The following is an 18,702-nucleotide window of genomic DNA, read 5'->3' as shown; positions in this document are numbered from 1 at the left end:
GGCAGACCACTTATTCTGACATCATGACGTTTTTCCACATATGGTAGGAAGACACTTCATTTTATGGGGACAATGAAGAAAATTAATGTTTTAACTTGGCACAGCGGTCCCTGTTGAGGCCAGTGTAGTTAAAATTCGATGCTTATTCAGATTATGATGGCCACATGGAGAAATGTTGGTTCCTATCTGGTTTCGACACAGAACAACAACGCAGCTCTGCTGTGTGAGAAGTGGGGAGGAGCACAGGGTGCCATGAACTTGGGATGATGCCAACTCTGTATGCATCTCCTTCTACTTGAATCTCCAACTGGTATTGAAACTCAGCATGACACAGGTAGAAGTGCAGGTCTGAGTAAGTGATGAGGACATGAACATGGACAATGTAGGGTTTTCTAGAGAGAGAAAGTGGTCTATTGAAGGAAGAGAGCCTCATGCACCTTTTCTATTATGCCTACACTTGCTTCTCTAAATCAGTTTATTTCCTTACTTCATATAATTTTCTCCCATAAATACATGTAAACGAACATTGAAAATTCATGGCTAAATTTATTTATGTAACCTTAGTTATGTGCTAATTTGTATCTAGGAGAAGATATTTTTGACTTACTAGCGATTCAACTTCTTCCCTCCTCTCTGTTTTTATTTTAGGTAAAAGCTAAGTGGTTTTTAGTTGGTTTTGTTTATTTTTTAATACTTTTCTGATCAACGTAAAAGCAGAATAAGAACTTCTGTATCAGGACATTTTGTTTAGCTCTCATGTGTTAAGGTTTACACTTTTTAAAAAGGAATTTTAAAACAAAGAATAACATGAAAATGAATTACTAGAACATCTTATTTATAATTGTGGCATAAGAAAAGAAGGCTCAATCTGAAATACATAAGGTTTTATTAAAAGCAAGGAAATTGTCAGAACTGATATAAATTCATTAAACATGATGTAACTGTTTCCAAATTTTTCAATAAAAATTGTTTAATGGAGAATATTTCCCTATATCTAGATATAGTTATTATCTAATCAAAAGTAATTATTGCTAAGTAATAATCTTGCTGCGTAAGGATCACAGAACAAGTCAATATTATGTATGAATTTGGACAACTTTTTGTTCATCTGTGTAGAAGTTTAGAGAAACTTCTCTTACTTCTCTTAAATAATTATCTATATTGAAGCATCTTCAGATTAAATGTTGTTTCTATGCTTGCATTCATATTTTAGGAAAGTGAAAACTTCACCTGTGGATGTTACTTTTAGATGAAAATGTTGTCTCTTAGGCTAGGAAGATTTCTCATACTTTGGATTTTTGCATAAAAATTTTGATAATTTATTACAAAGTTTGAGAAGGATTTCCCTTCTGGTTATCAGCAGTTAACTTCTGTTAGTCTTTTTGGAACATGTTAAATAAGCAGTAAGAGACATCAACGTAATATTCAGGCCAAATCCCAAAGCTTTGGGAGGGACTGATTTTCAGTAGAATTTGTATGTGTATTTTTTCCAGAGGTAGATACAGTTAAAAGACCATGAAAATACTATTTTGCTTTTTAACACAAAAAGTTGAAAAGTCTGGCTTGTTTTAATGTCCCAGTCATGTCTAAACGGGCTCTACATTGTAATGCTGTTCACCAGGCTCAGCAGAAGGCCAAAAGGTGCACAGAAAGTGAAAGTGAACTACTCCATGTACTCATGTATTTACCCTCTAGCTCACCAGCACTAGTGTGGCTCCAAATTGCACAGTCAGCATGAAGAACTAAGAGCTAGGTTGCAGAGATCTCTAATTACCTTCAAGATGGTTCAGACAGTGCTACTGAAATTGCTGAGGACTGATCTGGAGCAAGATACTACATCTAACCTATCTTATTCTACTACTAACCACATTCTTCTGTCATGCATTGAGGAAGCAGAGCTGATTTTCACCTCTAGACTTTGGTGAAAAACAAAACCTGAAGGAGAGCTGTAACGTCTCTTCCATTAGCTTTGTTTTCCCACAGGCTTTTGTAGCCTACTGTTAACAACAGGCATCTCACAGTTGCCAAATATTTCAGTGTATGACCTCACTCAGCACAGAGATTTGTGTTGTCAAAACCTTTCTAGATGTTTTTTTCTCAAGTATGTGAAGATGACTATAATTTTGTTTCATTTTAAAAATATTTTTGCAAATTCTAGATCAGGTTGACATGGACTGAATATATTCTACAGAATTTCAAGTTTATCAAGTAATCCAAAAGTTAAAACAAATGTTTTTGCATGTAGAACTCAGTGAATAAAATAAAGGCTTATGATTTTCTGCAGTGATAGAAGACTTCTTCAGAGCTGCCTGTGAAGCAGCTTTCATAGCTGAATTCATTTACAAATCATTGAAAGAATAGTAATAAGAGTAGCAACTCAGAATGTAATCCACAGCCACAGTCACTACACTTTGACATTCTGCAATATGAATCAGAAACAGATCACAATGTGTGACATATCTGAAAAGGCATGTAGTTAGTTTAGGAGTTAATTTATATTTTTTTTTTTGGCTAACCAAATAGCCTTATTACATTCCTTGGTATGGTACCGATTGTTTATACAGTGATATCTAACAAGCGAGCTTTCAATTTATTTGAGAGTTTATAACTGATTGTTCAGTAAGTCTGAATGCTGCCCCAGAAATAGTGAAAACTCAAAAAGAAAAGTGTAAGAGAAAGATATTAAGACTATTTTTTCTAGCACGGCAGGTGTATGTTTCAGCTGTATGTTTTTATGTCATTTGTATCTCTATATACTTATTCATACAGGAATGAGGTTTAAAAAAATTGTTTCATTTGAAACACTTGTATAGCTGTCCTTAAAACCCCAAATCTTCTAGATGGTAAGGACATTAAAATAAGTTACAAAAAATGGTCAGATAAAGTAGAAAGAGAATTTTGAAATTTAAGCTGCATTTAGAGTATTAAATAGTTCCACATTATGGCAACAATCTTGAAAAAAAAAGAGTGCATATGTGGAACACTTCTTTCTGAAAAGAAAAATTCTTTTCAAATATATATGAATTAAAATTTTTCCTCATAAATACACTCCAGCTGTTTTCAGCTTCTATTTTTATGATTAAACCTTTTAAAATTCTGACATGTCTAACCATACATTAGGCTACTGTGCCACACTGGTGCATGCCTATGGTCTTACTCAATAGAAACTGCAGATATCAGAATATTTGAAAGTCATACACTTGTTCATTTCAATGAGCCAAGAGGTTGCTTGATCAGGTGATTTGCCTGTGTGAATTTTCACATTTCTAAAGATCCCAAGATGATAGAGCGCTGCGTTTCTCCAAAACTTGAGTAAATATTGTAAAATTAGCCACTAGAGGGCAGGAGGGCACCTGTCCTCTTCAGTACAGGCACATCAAATTAAGTTTTGTGAGCTCTCAGTTATTTGGCCTAATCATGGTATTTTCTCTAAAAATTATCTCCAAAGAAATGAAACTTGAATTTCAGAGTTGAGCAGAAGGGAGTATGTTATTATTATATAAGGTTAAGTCTTAATCTCAGGTCAATTAATTATGTAAATCTTACTTTATTAAAATGTCTAGAAAAAATTCTAGTTTACTGTAAGTCTTTGTGTGATGGTAACTGGAAATAAAAAGCATAAATAGTAAATATAGCATCAGTACAATATAGGTGTTTGGTTTTAGTAGTGAAATAAAATGCTATTTAAAGAAATAAAAACTAAAACATAAACAATACACTACTGAGAATATATGGACACAGAATATTTCATTGTAGCTCCCTAGCAAACTTTCCATGAATTGCATTGTTCCAGTTTTGCAAAATCTAGTTTTTACACACAGTAACTATGTTCTGGTATGTTACTTGACATATTTCACATTTGGAATTACTGGGGAGACTGAAGTCACAGTAGGACAGTAAAGTAAAGAAAACACTGCTTACCCCAATTGACTGAGGGTAGATGGTGGCATGTTATGTAGGTGTTGCTGTTGCCAGCCAGTCACAGAACCAAGATGAAGAGCACTGGCTGTATTAAAACCAGAGAGAGATGATATATCTGCACTACTCAGAGAATATTCTAGATTTGAAAACAGAAAGACAATAATTAAGTGAGAATTAAAGAGAAAGCAATTAAACAACACAGTAATTTTCATGTCACTTTGTAAGCCTTTTAATTTTAATTACACAATCACCTTAAGTTACAGCAGAAAAAGTAGATCTTCCTCTTCCCTCAACTCATTAACTTGGGAGCAAGTAATGCACTAATAATTATTCTGGAATCTAGCAGGGCTTTACTGGGTCTGGCAGATCTAAAGCATTCTTGGCCTGTAAATTCACAATAACTACATATGCATAACTACAAATTAACTACAAATACACTGTCAGAAAGACTTGGAAAGTAAAACATTTTGGTTAGAGTCTTCCTTGAAGAATCCAGCAGGCAGCCTATTTCTGAACAACACGTGTTCTCTAATATCACTGGATCTGTGTGTCACTGTGTGCACTCTGTACAGCAGCAATTCACAACAGGAACTGTAAAGATGCCTTGAGGCTTCATTTTTGCGCCCTCCCAGGTAGGGAGGTGTGATAGCCGACAGTTACTGAACACTGATGTGGAGATAGTGAAGCTGCTTATTCCCACTACCCTCATGGCTTTAGGATGTACTAGTGTACTCAACTGCATGAAATTATCTCCAAGGAAGACTAAGAACTGTTAACTGTTTTAAGTTTCACTTTTTTTTTTTTTAAATTAAAGCCAATGAAATAAAGCTACCAAATCAGTTTTTCTTCAAACAAGACAGCTAACTTTAAAATAGATATGTCTGTAGTTAGTGACAGGTACAAAATAAGCAAATGTAGTGCAAAGGCACAACAGCTATGAATATTTCAGTTTCTCCCAAGGAACACTAGCTAATTCATTAATACTGAGATAAACACTTGTCGGCACCTTGCTCCCTTCCCAATCCTTTGCATCCTGCACTCATACTCACCAGTACCATATGTTGTTGAGATGGCTGATGGGTATCCTCCCATCCCTTGCCCTGGTAGAGTAGGAGTTGCTACGGAAACCACTGGAGTAGCCAATGACTGAGCAGACTGGGAGTTATTTATCCTTTGATTCTTTTAAAGTAAGTAAAATAAACATATTATTGACCAGTTTTAAGTCAGTTGAGTGTATCTGCTTTCTGGGAATGTTTTGTGCATGAGAAATACAGACTGTAACAAACTTCTAGAAATTAATCATTTAACATGTGGCTTTGATGAACTCTGCCAACCCTATCATTTATAAGCTTTCAAGAGACCAGTTGTCACCATAGTAACCCATTACATCAGTATCTCCTAGGTAACTGAACTAGTAAGATTGCTTTTATTGTTGGTAGAACAGATCATGTGAGAAACTAATGAAATATATAAGCTCTACTCCCATCGTTTTCCTTTTCACTCATATAGGAAAAAAAAGCAACCACAAAAACCAATAAAACCTACAAAGCAAAACAAAATGAAACAAAAAAGGCAAAAGAAAAACCCCCAAACCCAGCTCTTCTGGATTTTGAAAGTGAGGAGCAGCCCCAGATTGCTGAACACTGAACTCTTACCAGGAGATGGAGCTCTGACTACTTCGTTTTGTGCAAAAAAAAGCCCCAAGCCTTCAAGGCTGTTAGATTACACAGCAGTTACTCGGTTATCTTTAACTCCAGGGCACTAGATGTTGCACTGTAAAAATTACACTAGAGAACTCTAATTATGTGACTGGCAGGAAAAAATGATTAGAGAGCCACCAAAAAAGATGTCATAAGGCTCCACCATCTTCAACAACGTAAGTTTACATGCTCTCCACCACCACCAAAATGAAAGCTTAATTCTAGCATGCATAATTTGAATATGAACAACAACTGCATCTGGCGTTCTATTGCTATATTTAAAAATTGTGATGAATTTTCTGTTTACAACATAGCTATTGTAGCATTTTCCATTTTATTTCAACCAACATTTCACTTACATAATGAAAAATAACTGGTTTTCTTTTCCTTGTTATTAAGATGAACATCATTGCCACTTACCAGAAGCAGATCAACATCCTCAGACTGATTGCATAGGAAAGGAGTGTTAAAAATTAGTAAATATAAATACTTACCGGGATGTAGGTTTTTAGCTTACAGAATAGTTTCATCTCATAGGGGCAGCAAAATAAACAACTTCTGAGCATAGCTTGGAAAAAATACACCTCATAGATCTCTTATTTGTCCTTCAAATGGAGTGTTTGTCTCAATTGTAGGAACAACCTATCCAGGTTTCAGCACAAGACTTTCTCTAAGAATTAATTTTTTCTTCCACAGTGCCATTGGATGCAGACTGTCTTGCTATACCTGACCACTTAAAGAGTCCCTTGGAAAATATAATTTTTAAAGGGCTTGGAATAATTCATTTGATGCAGACTGCTTGTCACTGCCTTGGTCAGCTTTGAGTACTGCTGTGTAGGACTATTTGTCACTTTTTCACTTAGGAGGCAGCATCACATTTATGGACAGTTTTAGTTTGATGATTAATTTATTTTGCATCAAGCTGAAGAAGCCAACATGGAAGATGTTTTGATAATGCTTGTTACAAAATGGAAAGCTGCATCACTTACATTACCATCTTTTAAAATTAAGTTCACTTTTAATGTTAAAATACTCATGAAAGATTTACGTGGAAACGGACTTTTGGAAAGGAACTACTAGGCGTGGACACGATACCTTCCCAATTCAGCATTCTAGCATAGTATATTGCCTAAATTTCACTAGTTCTGACAGGAGATACAGAAATTTCATACTCCTTTTTCTCTTGCTCTATTTACTACCTCTTATCATTACAAAATTTGGAACTCACAGTGATAGGGCTCAGATTAATTTATTGCTGTTAATATGCCTTCTGCTAAGAGTCTGTGTGGCTAAATATTTAAGAAAAACATAGTAAGTTAGGAATCCTCAGGGTTAAAGTCACCCTTTATAAAAAATTCAGGAAAGACTCTTTCACCTACTGGGAAAGACACTGCAGAAGTTTAGACTCTGCAGGGCGCAGTTCCTCTTCAGCAACCCAACAGACAAAAAGTAGGAAGTAAATAGGACTTAAAAAAAGCAATCAAGGAGGCTCAGCCTATGTCCTCAGCTTGATGTCAAGCCCAAGTCAAAAAAATCAAACAATCAAGAATTTATTTGCCTGAGCCAGCCTTGAAATTCCTAAGTAACTCCTTTCTGAAGGAGACAAAAAGAAGAGCTTTGAAAATGCATTACCACTGATGGCATGGTATTCTTGCTTCCAGGTGGAATAAGCACACGGAGGTCTGGTTTACGGTTGTTCATTCCCAAATTCATTGGAGGAGGAGATTTTGCTTGCATATTCTTGTTCAAGTTGCCAGGTGAGACCAGCAGACCTGGTGAGTTGCGGGAGTTGCCATATCCATTTCCTATTAAGGTAAAAAAAAAGAAAAAAAAAAGAGAGAGAAGTTTGATAAAGTCCACTGGTTTTTTTTAGCCTTTCTAAAGCTGTGAAATACAAAACTCATGGTAAATATCTATGTCATGTATCTTTATAGGAAAATACAACATGTGCCATATTTGGAACAACTGGTCTTCAAATGCTTTCTCTCATGGCTGCTGCCATCTCGGTGATGTGTTGAAATTAACTCAATGATACAACTCTGTTTGCAGCACTGTCGTATATAGCATGATATACTATGCCCTAGTAGCAGCCAACATCTGGCATTTGCCTTACAAGAAGCAGGAAAGTCAGATAATTTAAGGGCATAAAAACTGTCAAAGCTATTCCATGTTTTCTTGACAACTACAGAAGATTGTGCCTTTCATGACTCAGCCCTTTGCAGGTCATGATTTTGTTTTGCTTTTAAACAAAGGATGAGTATAACAAAACGATAATTTCCTCAAAAGGCGGGGGGAGGACCAGGAGGATTCATAAATGCTTTGGGGTCTTTTTCACTACACTTTTTGGACCTGGTCTGTCGACACTAAAGTCAACGGGAGCCACATCATAACCTTATTTGGAAAACACCACCATATCTTTCATCTTCATCTCTCTTCTGCAGGCCCCAGGAACAATTCTGACAAGCAAATGCTTCTTTTGCCTTTTTTAAAAAGGGTTTTCTTCTCTCACTGCATGGTATTGACTACTATGTATCCATAAGGTTATTGACCTACCATACCAATAAAAATGAGACCTTCCTATTTCATTCACTTGATTTCACCTCTTACCCACATAAAATCTACGGAAAAAGATGACTTTTTAGTGTAACCTTGAAATTCTGTCTACACAATCTCAGGAGAGGTACAGAAACTGCCCAGTCATAGAGAGGGAATAGCATGAAAATTAGTATGGAAAGAGAAAACCTTCATGGGTAAATACCAAAGAAACACTAGGGAAGGCTTTCTGTTCTGTGCTCAGCCTTTGTTCATGAGCTGCAACAGACAGCCTAGAATCTGTGTGAGAAGATGAGCTAGTGAGTGTGGCAGAGCCGTCTGGGTCAAAAACCCTGGACCTTCAAATTTCCTTTGTAGTCCCAAAGTCAGTGAAGAACACGGTATCTCACTTCCTCCTGCCTCTTTCCCCAGATGTGAAATGGGGTTTATAGCCCTAAAGAACATAAATGGATTATGGAACTAAATTTGATAATGTCTATAAGGCGGGCATAAAAATGACAATACATGACAGCAATTTGCTCCTCTGGTTAGGATAATGAAGTGTGTCCAAGCATGACTAAGATTTTAATGTTTTTAATCCTCAAGCGCATCAGCTACTTGTATTTATCAAATCAACAAATACATGGAAATAAAATATGTCAGAGGCTGTTAAATACAAGTATGCCGCTTTAGGCTCTTGGAGACCCTGAACTGTGAACACCAGGATTAAGGCAGAGGAAAATTATCACAAAACTGCTTGAAATCTGTATTTGTCAGGTATCCTTAGTAACTGGTCTGGCCTGGCTTGTTTGTTCTCACGCTTTTTATTATCATGATCTCCCAAGTCTTTGCAAAACAATGAAAACTGAAGAGCACTCAGATCACTGCCAATATTCTGTATTAAAATGACTTTAGAGATTTAGTTAATCTTGTTGTTTATTTCTTTAATAACATCATACAGTTAGTAAGATAAAATGGGTTATTGAAATGTATTTTTGATTTGCTAAGCAAGCTCAGCAGAATGATGTCAAAATTTTCCATTTTGTGTCAGTAGGCTTTTTTTTTTCAAAATGAGCAATTGTTCTCAATGTAGATTAGCTATCTATTATGCTCTAATTAATGCTGTGTGTTACTACAGGCAGTGAAATTAGAAGGGGCATTTTGAATATACAACAATATTTTCTGCCAGAAACCACACTGCATTTTTGAAAAGTTCATCATTTACAAACTGAATACTGAAAATCAAAGCATGAAGTGTTCAACAGCAGAAACTGAGGCAAAAGGAGGGTTTCTCTGGTGTCAGTTTCATACAGGAGGTATTTTACCAGCAGGACGTAAAACTGCCTGTGAAACCTGTTGTATGACAAGGAATTGTTCAGAGTGACAATGAAATTGTTTGAAGCAGCAGTTTTTTCAGTTGTACAATATAGGACCTAAGATATATAGCAAAACAGAATGTATGTTTGTTTCTAGTTGTGATTTTTGGAGAACAAAGGACCTTACAAGAAAGAACTCCTATTTCCTACATAAGATTTACTTAATATAATTTACTATTAAACATTAGGGGAAAGAATGCTTCTGTATGAAGCTTTATTCTTCAGAAACTTTCATCTGAAGTTTACATCTTCACTGATGTAAAATAGTTTGAACAATGATTAGATTTCTTACATATATATTTTAAAAACATCAAATGCTTTTTAAGAACTACTGCAATCTTTTCTTTGCCAGGTGATTTCTGCTGTACATGGCATATTATGCCAGCTAGCATTTTGGAGCCATATAATAACAGTTCTTCTTTCCAGTCACCAACTTGTTATTCTTTTGGTATAATGAGGATTCAGGAATGTAAGACTGTGGACCTTAAACCAGTAATACAGAAACCCATCATTTGGAAATCAGTGATGAATGCATGCATGTGGTTTACAGTTAAGAAGAGTCTGCATTTAAACCAGCTCTTTAAACTGTATCCTTTTAACTCGAGAGGGCTGTGGCCTGCTTTGAGGCAGCTGTCCCACCTTCAGATAAATCCACCAAAGAGAATGGCCTCATTTACATTCAGAGGCAAAACAAATGTATAAGACTTCTAATGTACAAATTAAACCTTCCTTCATGCTATACTTTAAAATTGCACTCTGCCTGGACAATTATCAATTTAGATGTGACCATATGCAGAACATCTCATTCCACTATCCACTTGAAAGCACAAAAATTATATGTCGTGTATGAATGGATTTCCTGATTATAGATCATAAGAAAATGAAAACCAGATGGATTTTAGAACAAGTTGGCTTTACATTTTTATTTGGTTAAAAGCCATATTTTTGATGGAATAGAACATTTTTAAACATTATGAATATATTCTGTAATGCATAACGAAAATAAAAACAGTGGATGCAGAAGTTTTTAAGGGCATATGTCAGAATTTGTAAATTTACAGCATTTTCAATTCCATAAATTTTCAGAAAAATAATTTTTTTCCTTGTATTGTTTGTTATACTGAATTGTAGGAGCAAAAATATTTTATTCAGGAAAGAGCTTGTTTCTAGATGGACTGTTGGAGCAGCACGTGTCATGAAATGCAGTGCCAGAAATTGTATTTAGACTAATGGCAGAATATAAAGTCAAATGCTTTCTGAGCACAGAACACTCCTCTTGGGTATGCTCCCACATTTTGCATTTAGGTGCAAGTGCCACTGACTTTAGAATGAATTCTGTCCAAGTATAAACTGCATGATTAGCCCTGTAATATCACTTTTCAAAAAACTCAGAATTTGTGCACTGACAGTTATTCAATCAGGAAGAATTATTAAAAAAATGCATTTAATCATGGAAAACTACAATATTAACTATGTTACAAATTCATGTAATACCACCTTAAACAATCACTTCCATATTTTAAGATTTTCAGGATACCAGAAGGGCATAAGTTTACTCAGGACAGAACAGGGAGCAAGCAGTTTACTTCTCTCCTTTCATCCTCTATTATTAACACCTGTACCTTTTAAGGAGTTTTGGTCATTGGTGTTACAGGGGTTGCAAAGTGACTGCAATTCTTAATAGTTTTAGAGTTAGAACAATAATTCTATACTGAGTATTTAAGCCAGGAAGGTTTCCACGTGTTAAGATAACACAAATGAGAAAAGAATAACTTTTTTCCTTACCTCTCAACATTCTTGAACATCATTTTAATAATTCAAAGTCTTTAAGTCTGGAAAAATTGGAAAATTTTAGTATTTTGATTTCTTGAACTTTTGAAACTGTCATGTTCCTACTTTTTTTTTCTTCTCTTTTTTTTTTTTCTCTTTCTTTTTGTTTTTAATCTTTTGTGACTTCAAAGATATAGAGATATATTGAATGAAAAATCCTCTATGGTAGTCTGAAGAAGTAGAGTGGGAGAACGAAGAACAAGACACACAATTTATATGTCCTTTATTTGATCTCTCTTTTGTTTACTCTAGTGCTTTTCACGGAACATATGGGTTGAGAATTTACAAGATCCTTAGGAACCTGGGATTAATTTTAATAGAAAGTGAACTTTCAAATTCTTGAAGAAGTTTTAATAAATACTTACGCTCATTTCAAGTTTCCAATAAGTGTATGCTCTTGTGAAAACTTTCATATTTCTTCCAAGATGCATATGTACATTGGATTTCATGGAGGATATCTGCTTCTTGCTTGGTTATATTAAATGCATATCCCATATATACGATATGTTGATTTGACGCAGTCTGTGCCTTTAATTGTGTCTCCCCTTGTTGGGAGAGACTTTTTAGAGTCTTTGCCAGGAGTTAGAGACGAACGGGACCTTTTGCTTTCTCAATCTTCAGATAGTTGTTTATTAAGTCTTATCAGGAAAGTACAAGCCACTGATGTGAACCCAGACATAGAATGAAGCAGAGAATGCAGCAAAAGCCGAATTATCAAGATTACACAGCCTTTTTAAAGGTAAATTGCCCAATGAAATCTTAAAATGCAAGATATTTTCACTTTTCTACCAATGTCTAATAAATCTTCTACTCACACAGGCAGGAACTGTGGAATTCTCTATCCAATCATCCCAGACCACTTCTACCGCAGAATATGGAGTAGATGGAGAAGAAGAAGAAGGTCTGGAGAACAATAACAATCCTCCATTTTGATGTTTTCTGCTTTTATCTACTTACTATACTATTAAAACCAAAAACACTAAATTTTTCACCTTGTGACAATCTTGCATAATATTCTATCACCTAATTCACACCATTGTAGATTCTAATTCTTCCCGGAGGGTAGGTAATTTTCTCCATGGATGAAGGTCAAAACCAGTATTGTCCAGGGGGGTAGAACCCTTCAAAACAGGCAGAGAAGTATTCTCTGTATTCTGGGTTCCCCCATTGACTGATCACCAAGGCTCTCAAAAAGAATGTTAAATATGGAATTAATCTATATGAACACAAGAGTAAACTATTCTGCAAGTTATCGACAGAAGTTATAACTTCAAAATATATGCATATATATGAAAGAATCAATAGAAATTTTGCTAAATTTGCACCCAGTTTTGCACTCATCACTTGGTTTATTTTCCTATTTTCTGGAGGAATGGTAATCATTCTTAATACTAATTAAAAGGCAATAAAAGTTTCCTTTTCTCTCTTACATTTTATGTGTCTTTTTTTTACACATACACACTGTTGAAACAGGCTACGGTTTATCACTCAAAATAAAAAGATACCAACAACAAAGAACTAATGCTAGGAAGCTGTACTGTTGTTCACCTAAATATAATTTTAAAAAGAGGTAATTGAAAGTTCTTGCTCATATGCCACATGTGTGTCACATTTCACAGCACACAAGTGTTACTAGCTGCAAATGGGAGAAGAAAACCGATATGCTGCTACCCTAATCCAGAGAAAAAGAAAATCTTCACTTTAAAATAGCTGCCCGTTCCCACTGCACTGAACTAATGGACCTTCTTTACTGAATTATGGGAAGCCAACTCAGAGAGATGTGGTATAAAAAACCTAATGACTTTGTGTGGAAGAATTCTCAAACATCTTGTGAAAGCAGCAGCTACTTTTTTGAGGAGACTGAAACAGGATGGCAGTTCAGAGAACACACAGACATTTGGGAGAATAGGAGGAGAATGAGAAGAAAACTATCTCAACAACTCTTTGTTAGTTTCAGAACCAACCACTTAGAAATAATATAAATAAATGGTAGAGATTTCCACATCAACAGAAATCTAAGTCAACTCTCTCTAACTCATCCATTCTTGACACGCAGGTTCTATAACTGTCAATGGGAACTTCTTGCTCTTTAAGTCTAAAGAGATGAAAAGGGCTCTCTCTGATGGCACTACAGTTGTCCTGGCTGGGAAATGAGAGGGTATTTGGGAACCACTAAAATACTCCCAATACTGTAGGCAATTTAGGTGTACATGCCACCTGTACTGAACAAAGCTAAAGGTCACATTGTGCATCCCATTTGATTATTCTGGGTGAGGTCTCATTTTGGAAGTCAAGCAAATCTCCAGTTCTTTCATTGCAGCTGAGGTAAATGGTGTCTTCAAATTTCCTTAGGAAAACTGTGTATTATCTGCTTATATTTGCCGTATATTATGAAGGAAGTTACTTCTATGTTCCATGACTTACGGGGCCAGGAGTTGGACTTGATGATACTTGTGGGTCCCTTCCAACTTGGCTTATTCTGTGATTCTGTGCAGTTACTCAGTTTTGTTTTGTCCCTGTGCTGGTTCAAGTTCTTAGGTTCAGATGCTATGTATTGTGACATGTGTCTTACTACTGAAAGACATGTTTGGTGCCAATAGTCCTCTGACCAGTGTAATGGTTTGCCTGACCAGATACCCATCCATAGGCTAACATCCTGGTCCAACCCCATCCACATGGAGGTTCTGGATGCCTGGGTCTGGGTCTGCCATGTCATCTGGGTCTGTTCCATACTTTCACTGGCCCTGCTCCTTGCCTGGGGCAGTGGGATGGGTCCTGGCTGCAAAGCCCCAGGAACCTCTGCTCTTCCAGGCTTCCAGCTGCTTTCTGACCCCAGTGTGTCCTGGTGGCATGTTCCTCGCATAGGAATTAAAACCCAACTCACATCATCAATGCTTCATATTGAGTACTGCCAGCTGTCTTACTGAACTGCTTATGTGGATGAAGTAGTCAAAATTATTTCTAACCCAATTGGAACATCCTTACAATCTAGTCTTTGTGGAGTATTTGCTGGTGCACAAACCTCTTGCTGCAAGAAGTCATTTTTATCCCATAATGCAGAAATTTGGCCCAGATTTCCATCAGGACATTGAACCTCTTTACTTTGAACCTCTGCTTCTCAGGCAGAGGTTCAAAGTAAAAGAAGGAAGGTTCAAAGTAAAAGAAGCGGCTCTTTGGTCACTTGACAATGCAAGACATATTGCAAAATAAATTTCTGAAAGTCTAAGAGCAAGCTGTGAATTTAGGTGGCTAGAAATTTGAGATGATTTTTCAGCTGAATGGAGAAATAGGTGGGCTTATTTAGATTTACCATGAAAGACGATGAGAACAGAAACCTGACTTGTGCATCACACCCCATGCAAACACTTCACTGCTGAGTCAAGTGCATGGCAATCTAACCTGATCACCAACACTGCAGTTATGTTTTATTGCTATAATAAGGTCTGTATTTAAATGTTTCTAAATTAGTACTTGCAGTAAGTATTTCCCCACTTTAGGAGTTCACACCTTAATAAAATAAATGTAAAGGTGGCACCTGACTGTTTTGAATTAGCCTGTGGCTACCCACACAAGTGACTGTGAGAAACCCTTCAAAACAATTCTCACTGCAATTATTTTTCCCAAGTGGTAGGCAGGTATTTCAGCACGTGGATTCCCTCCTTGCAACCTTTGGAATAGTGATGTATATCACAGACAGCGAGGGTCTGTAGTTAAGTTATACACTGAGTGAAGGGGAAGTGTACTTTCTTCTTCAAGGATGATGATCCTTATTCCTTTTGTTTTGTTTTGTTTTGACTCAACAAAGCAGAGCAATAGATACTCCAAATCAAGGTCCTGTTTGTGTTTTTTTAATCTTGAACTACAATTACTATTGCCAGTATTCTTATAATATAATGCCCAATCATAGCATCTTATTATCTGCTTTCATAATTCTTTAATGGCATCTCACTTCAGGAATCTTAGATCACGCAGCTTTCATGCAGAAACACTAGCTTTCTGTTATCATTACTTCTCATTTTATTGATTAATTTATTTCCATTTCCACTATTTTGTTCTAACACATTTATGAATAGCTATGGTCTTTTCAGAACCCATATATTTCACCTTATCTTGTTTTGATTGAAACTTCAGCTAATCAAAAGAGTGACTAAGTTGCAGTTATTGAGAAAAATTGCTTAATTATACAGTGGTCTTCAGTGCTTTATAAATATGGCTGTAGTTTAAACACATGGGCACTGCACAATGAGCAACAGGAATGTATTCTTGTGTCATAGTTTTGTAAGGTCCAAGCAAAATGTCAGGGATCAGAGAGTAATGGCTCTTACCATGGTAAAAAAGTTTCTTACTAAGGTAAAACACATCTCCTGCCCCTACCACTTGTGTGGTACAAACCTGCTACCATGAGGAGCTGGCACAGCGCAATGTCCCTGACCTTGCATAGTTCTCCCTCTTTGTTCTTGCTTGACATTTGCAAATGTTAGTCCATGTTCTGCACTAGGAATACACTTGTCTTCCACATTAAGATGTAGTCTAATAGGAGAGGTCAGTGCCAAGTATTGAGCATGTTTATCAGAAACTTATCTTGTATCACAGATTTTCCAAAAATCTTGCAGTTACTGGCATAGCCCTGATCTCTTAACATGTGAAAAATTCGTACATGGCCTTCCCCCAAGGTCTGAGATAACCATCTACCCTAAATATGTTTTCAGGACTTAATGGTACTCTTATAAGTATGCTAGCTGAGAAGATTCTCCATTCTAGTCCTGTTTATGCAAAAAATAAACAGGTGTTTTTTTCTTTTTAGTATGGGTTGTTTCAGCATATGCAGTAATTGAGAAAAAAAAGCAACACCAGAATGTGACTTACGTCAGAGAGAAAACTATGTGGCTGAAAAATACACTGCTTTCTGAAAATACATAGGAGAAAAATATATGCCTGGGAAGAAAAGAGGACTTACATCTTTTGACTGCCGGCAGGAGGCTTTTGACAAATCATGTCACAGAATCACAGAATGGTTTGGGTTGGAAAGAACCTTAAAGATACCCAGTTTTAAACCCCTTGCTAAGTGCAGGGGTACCTTTCATTAGAAGTTACTCAAAACTCCACCCAAGGCTGCCACCTTGAGCACGTACAGGGATGGGACATCCACATCTTCTCTGGAGAGCCTGTGTCAAACCATCACCATCCTCAGTCAATAATTTCTTCTGAATACCTAATTTAAATCTGCCCTTTTTCAGTTTGAAGCCATGACCTCTTTGTCAATCATCTGCTTTTAACAAATTATTTGCTGATAACAAATGATTTCCTTTTTGGGCTGTTTGAAATCATCATTTTGCAGAAACTGCTTTTTCAATGAAAAATGTTTCAAGACAAGAATAAATAGAATGCCTTATTTGAAAAGATCAGTAACTAACCCTTTGGCTTCTATTACTGGGAGATTGCTCCAACTGTTAGCACAGGAAAAATCCGCTTTTAAGAGATTTGGAAAACAAATGGAACTGTTGGATTCAATCTTAATTGGTGAATCATGTCAAAAGTTAAAGGGCAGGGGTCATGTTAACTTAATACTGTCAGGAACTTCCATGTGAGGCTGCAGTCATAGCTTCCAAAGTTTAAAAGCAATTCTTGCTTTCTTTCTCTCAGCAAAGTCATTGCTGCAGTCCAGACCCAAGAGGCATCAGCTATCCCATTCAGAACTCAGGACAGGCATGAAATCCAGACATTTTCTAATTTGCAATGCTGCCTTCTATTTTCTGAATTTGAACAAGAATATGTACTGCAGTGTGCAACAGAAAATAGTGTTGTGTCTTAGTGAGCAAGAATGCACAGACAGGAAAAACAGTGAAATCCCTGTCTCATTTAAAGCAAGCATAAAATTCCCCCAGACTTCACTAGGAAAGGGATTTTATCTAAAGAACCCAAATTAGTCTTGAGGAACATTTGAAACTTCTCGTAATAAAGGAAGTAAATCATGCCTGTCTTTAAAATCCCATTTTCAAAGAACCAGTTCGTATGACTCACTCAATTGTTCATTACATGTGAACTTAGGGAGTTCTCCTTTTTGAACCTTTCAGGCTGTCTTTTGGTAAATACAAATATTGAAACATTGTTATTAGAGAGATGAAGAGACAGAGAATACCTAAATAAACTACTAAGGCAACAATTACACAACTGGCGGAAAACTAATAAAGGCCAAATTTTTACAGATTTTCATTGATGTCTACTGAGAATAGCCTTGCATGGATCTCTTCTTTGGTAAGAGGCCACATATGTTAACTGAACACATCCAACCTTTGCATATGACACACATTGCAAGATTTTTTTATTTTTATATGGACAGCAGCTTCTAGCCTTTCAGACTTATTCTCAAAGTTTCACTGATGTGACTTTCATGTGGTTTTTTGTTACATGGAATTAGAGTTGGGAAAACCTGTGTTGACTGCCTACTTAGATATGAAATTCAGTAGATAGCTATTTCCTTCATACTATGTATTAGACCTGTCAAATAGTTCTAGTGCTCTCCCTGCTTTAACATAATCTCCTACCTGTAGGTGCTTCCCTTAACACAATGAAGAAAAAAAGTCTATCTATCTATCTATCTATCTATCTATCTATCTATCTATCTATCATCTATCTATCTATCTATATCTCCTTATATGGAGAAAAGCTTGGAAGAAGATCACTTAAAGGCATAATACAAGTGGAAAAGGAAAAACAGAGCTGTTATGTTTTTCATTTCTTATCCCCTCCATGGTTTTAAGTCAATGTGCCAATTTATGAATTCTTATTGTTTGGATTTGGCACTATTGCATCACAAACTCTGTTATGAATGATTGTGTGTCCTTTCTTTTGTACTGTGAGATTCCTTGGACAGGAAGTATTGTTTACTATGCTTCTGTACCACATTTTTTCCAGTCTTTGGATCAGAAGTCTGTGGGTCATTGCACTCATCAAGTAATAAGGGACAGGCAAAAACTTGTCATGCTCTTCCTGGCAAACCCAGTTTCTGTCTTACTAACAGGTTGCCCATGAACTGTGATTTGAGAAATATTTCTCCAAGCTCATTTGTATTTTTAACATATTCCACACTTGTAGTCCAAGAATTACCTTCTCTTGACTATGCCAAACATGATTTCAGGGCAGAGTGAAGAATATTCCTGTTACATTTTAATTTCTTTTAAAAAAATTCATTTGTTTATTTGTATTTATAGTTCCAAAAGTCTTTAATGCAGCTAGATGTCTTTGAAAACCTTGCTTATTTTTGGTACTGCTGGTCAGCTTAATTGGGCAGATTGCAGATCTTTTTACTAAACCACACTTCTTTGAGGATATAACATCCAGAT

The 18,702-nt window shown here is 36.1% G+C and overlaps 1 protein-coding gene across 11 annotated transcripts in view; it reads right to left on the bottom strand.

Annotated features, from left to right (window-relative positions):
- The window catches only part of MEF2C (myocyte enhancer factor 2C), a 135,905-nt gene that overhangs the window by 7,653 nt on the left and 109,550 nt on the right, over positions 1-18,702 (bottom strand). For all 11 annotated transcript variants that reach the window (XM_082301756.1, XM_082301759.1, XM_082301757.1 and 8 more), the window contains 3 exons: positions 7,254-7,426; positions 4,971-5,100; positions 3,922-4,057 (listed from right to left, as the gene is read on the bottom strand). In XM_082301756.1, the coding sequence (XP_082157882.1) occupies positions 3,922-4,057; positions 4,971-5,100; positions 7,254-7,426 (439 nt within the window). The remainder of the gene's footprint in view (positions 1-3,921; positions 4,058-4,970; positions 5,101-7,253; positions 7,427-18,702) is intronic.

Source organism: Coloeus monedula (genome assembly GCF_965178545.1).
Source record: "Coloeus monedula genome assembly, chromosome: Z".
Lineage (NCBI taxonomy): Eukaryota > Metazoa > Chordata > Aves > Passeriformes > Corvidae > Coloeus > Coloeus monedula.
This window is presented reverse-complemented; position numbering and strand designations above follow the sequence as displayed.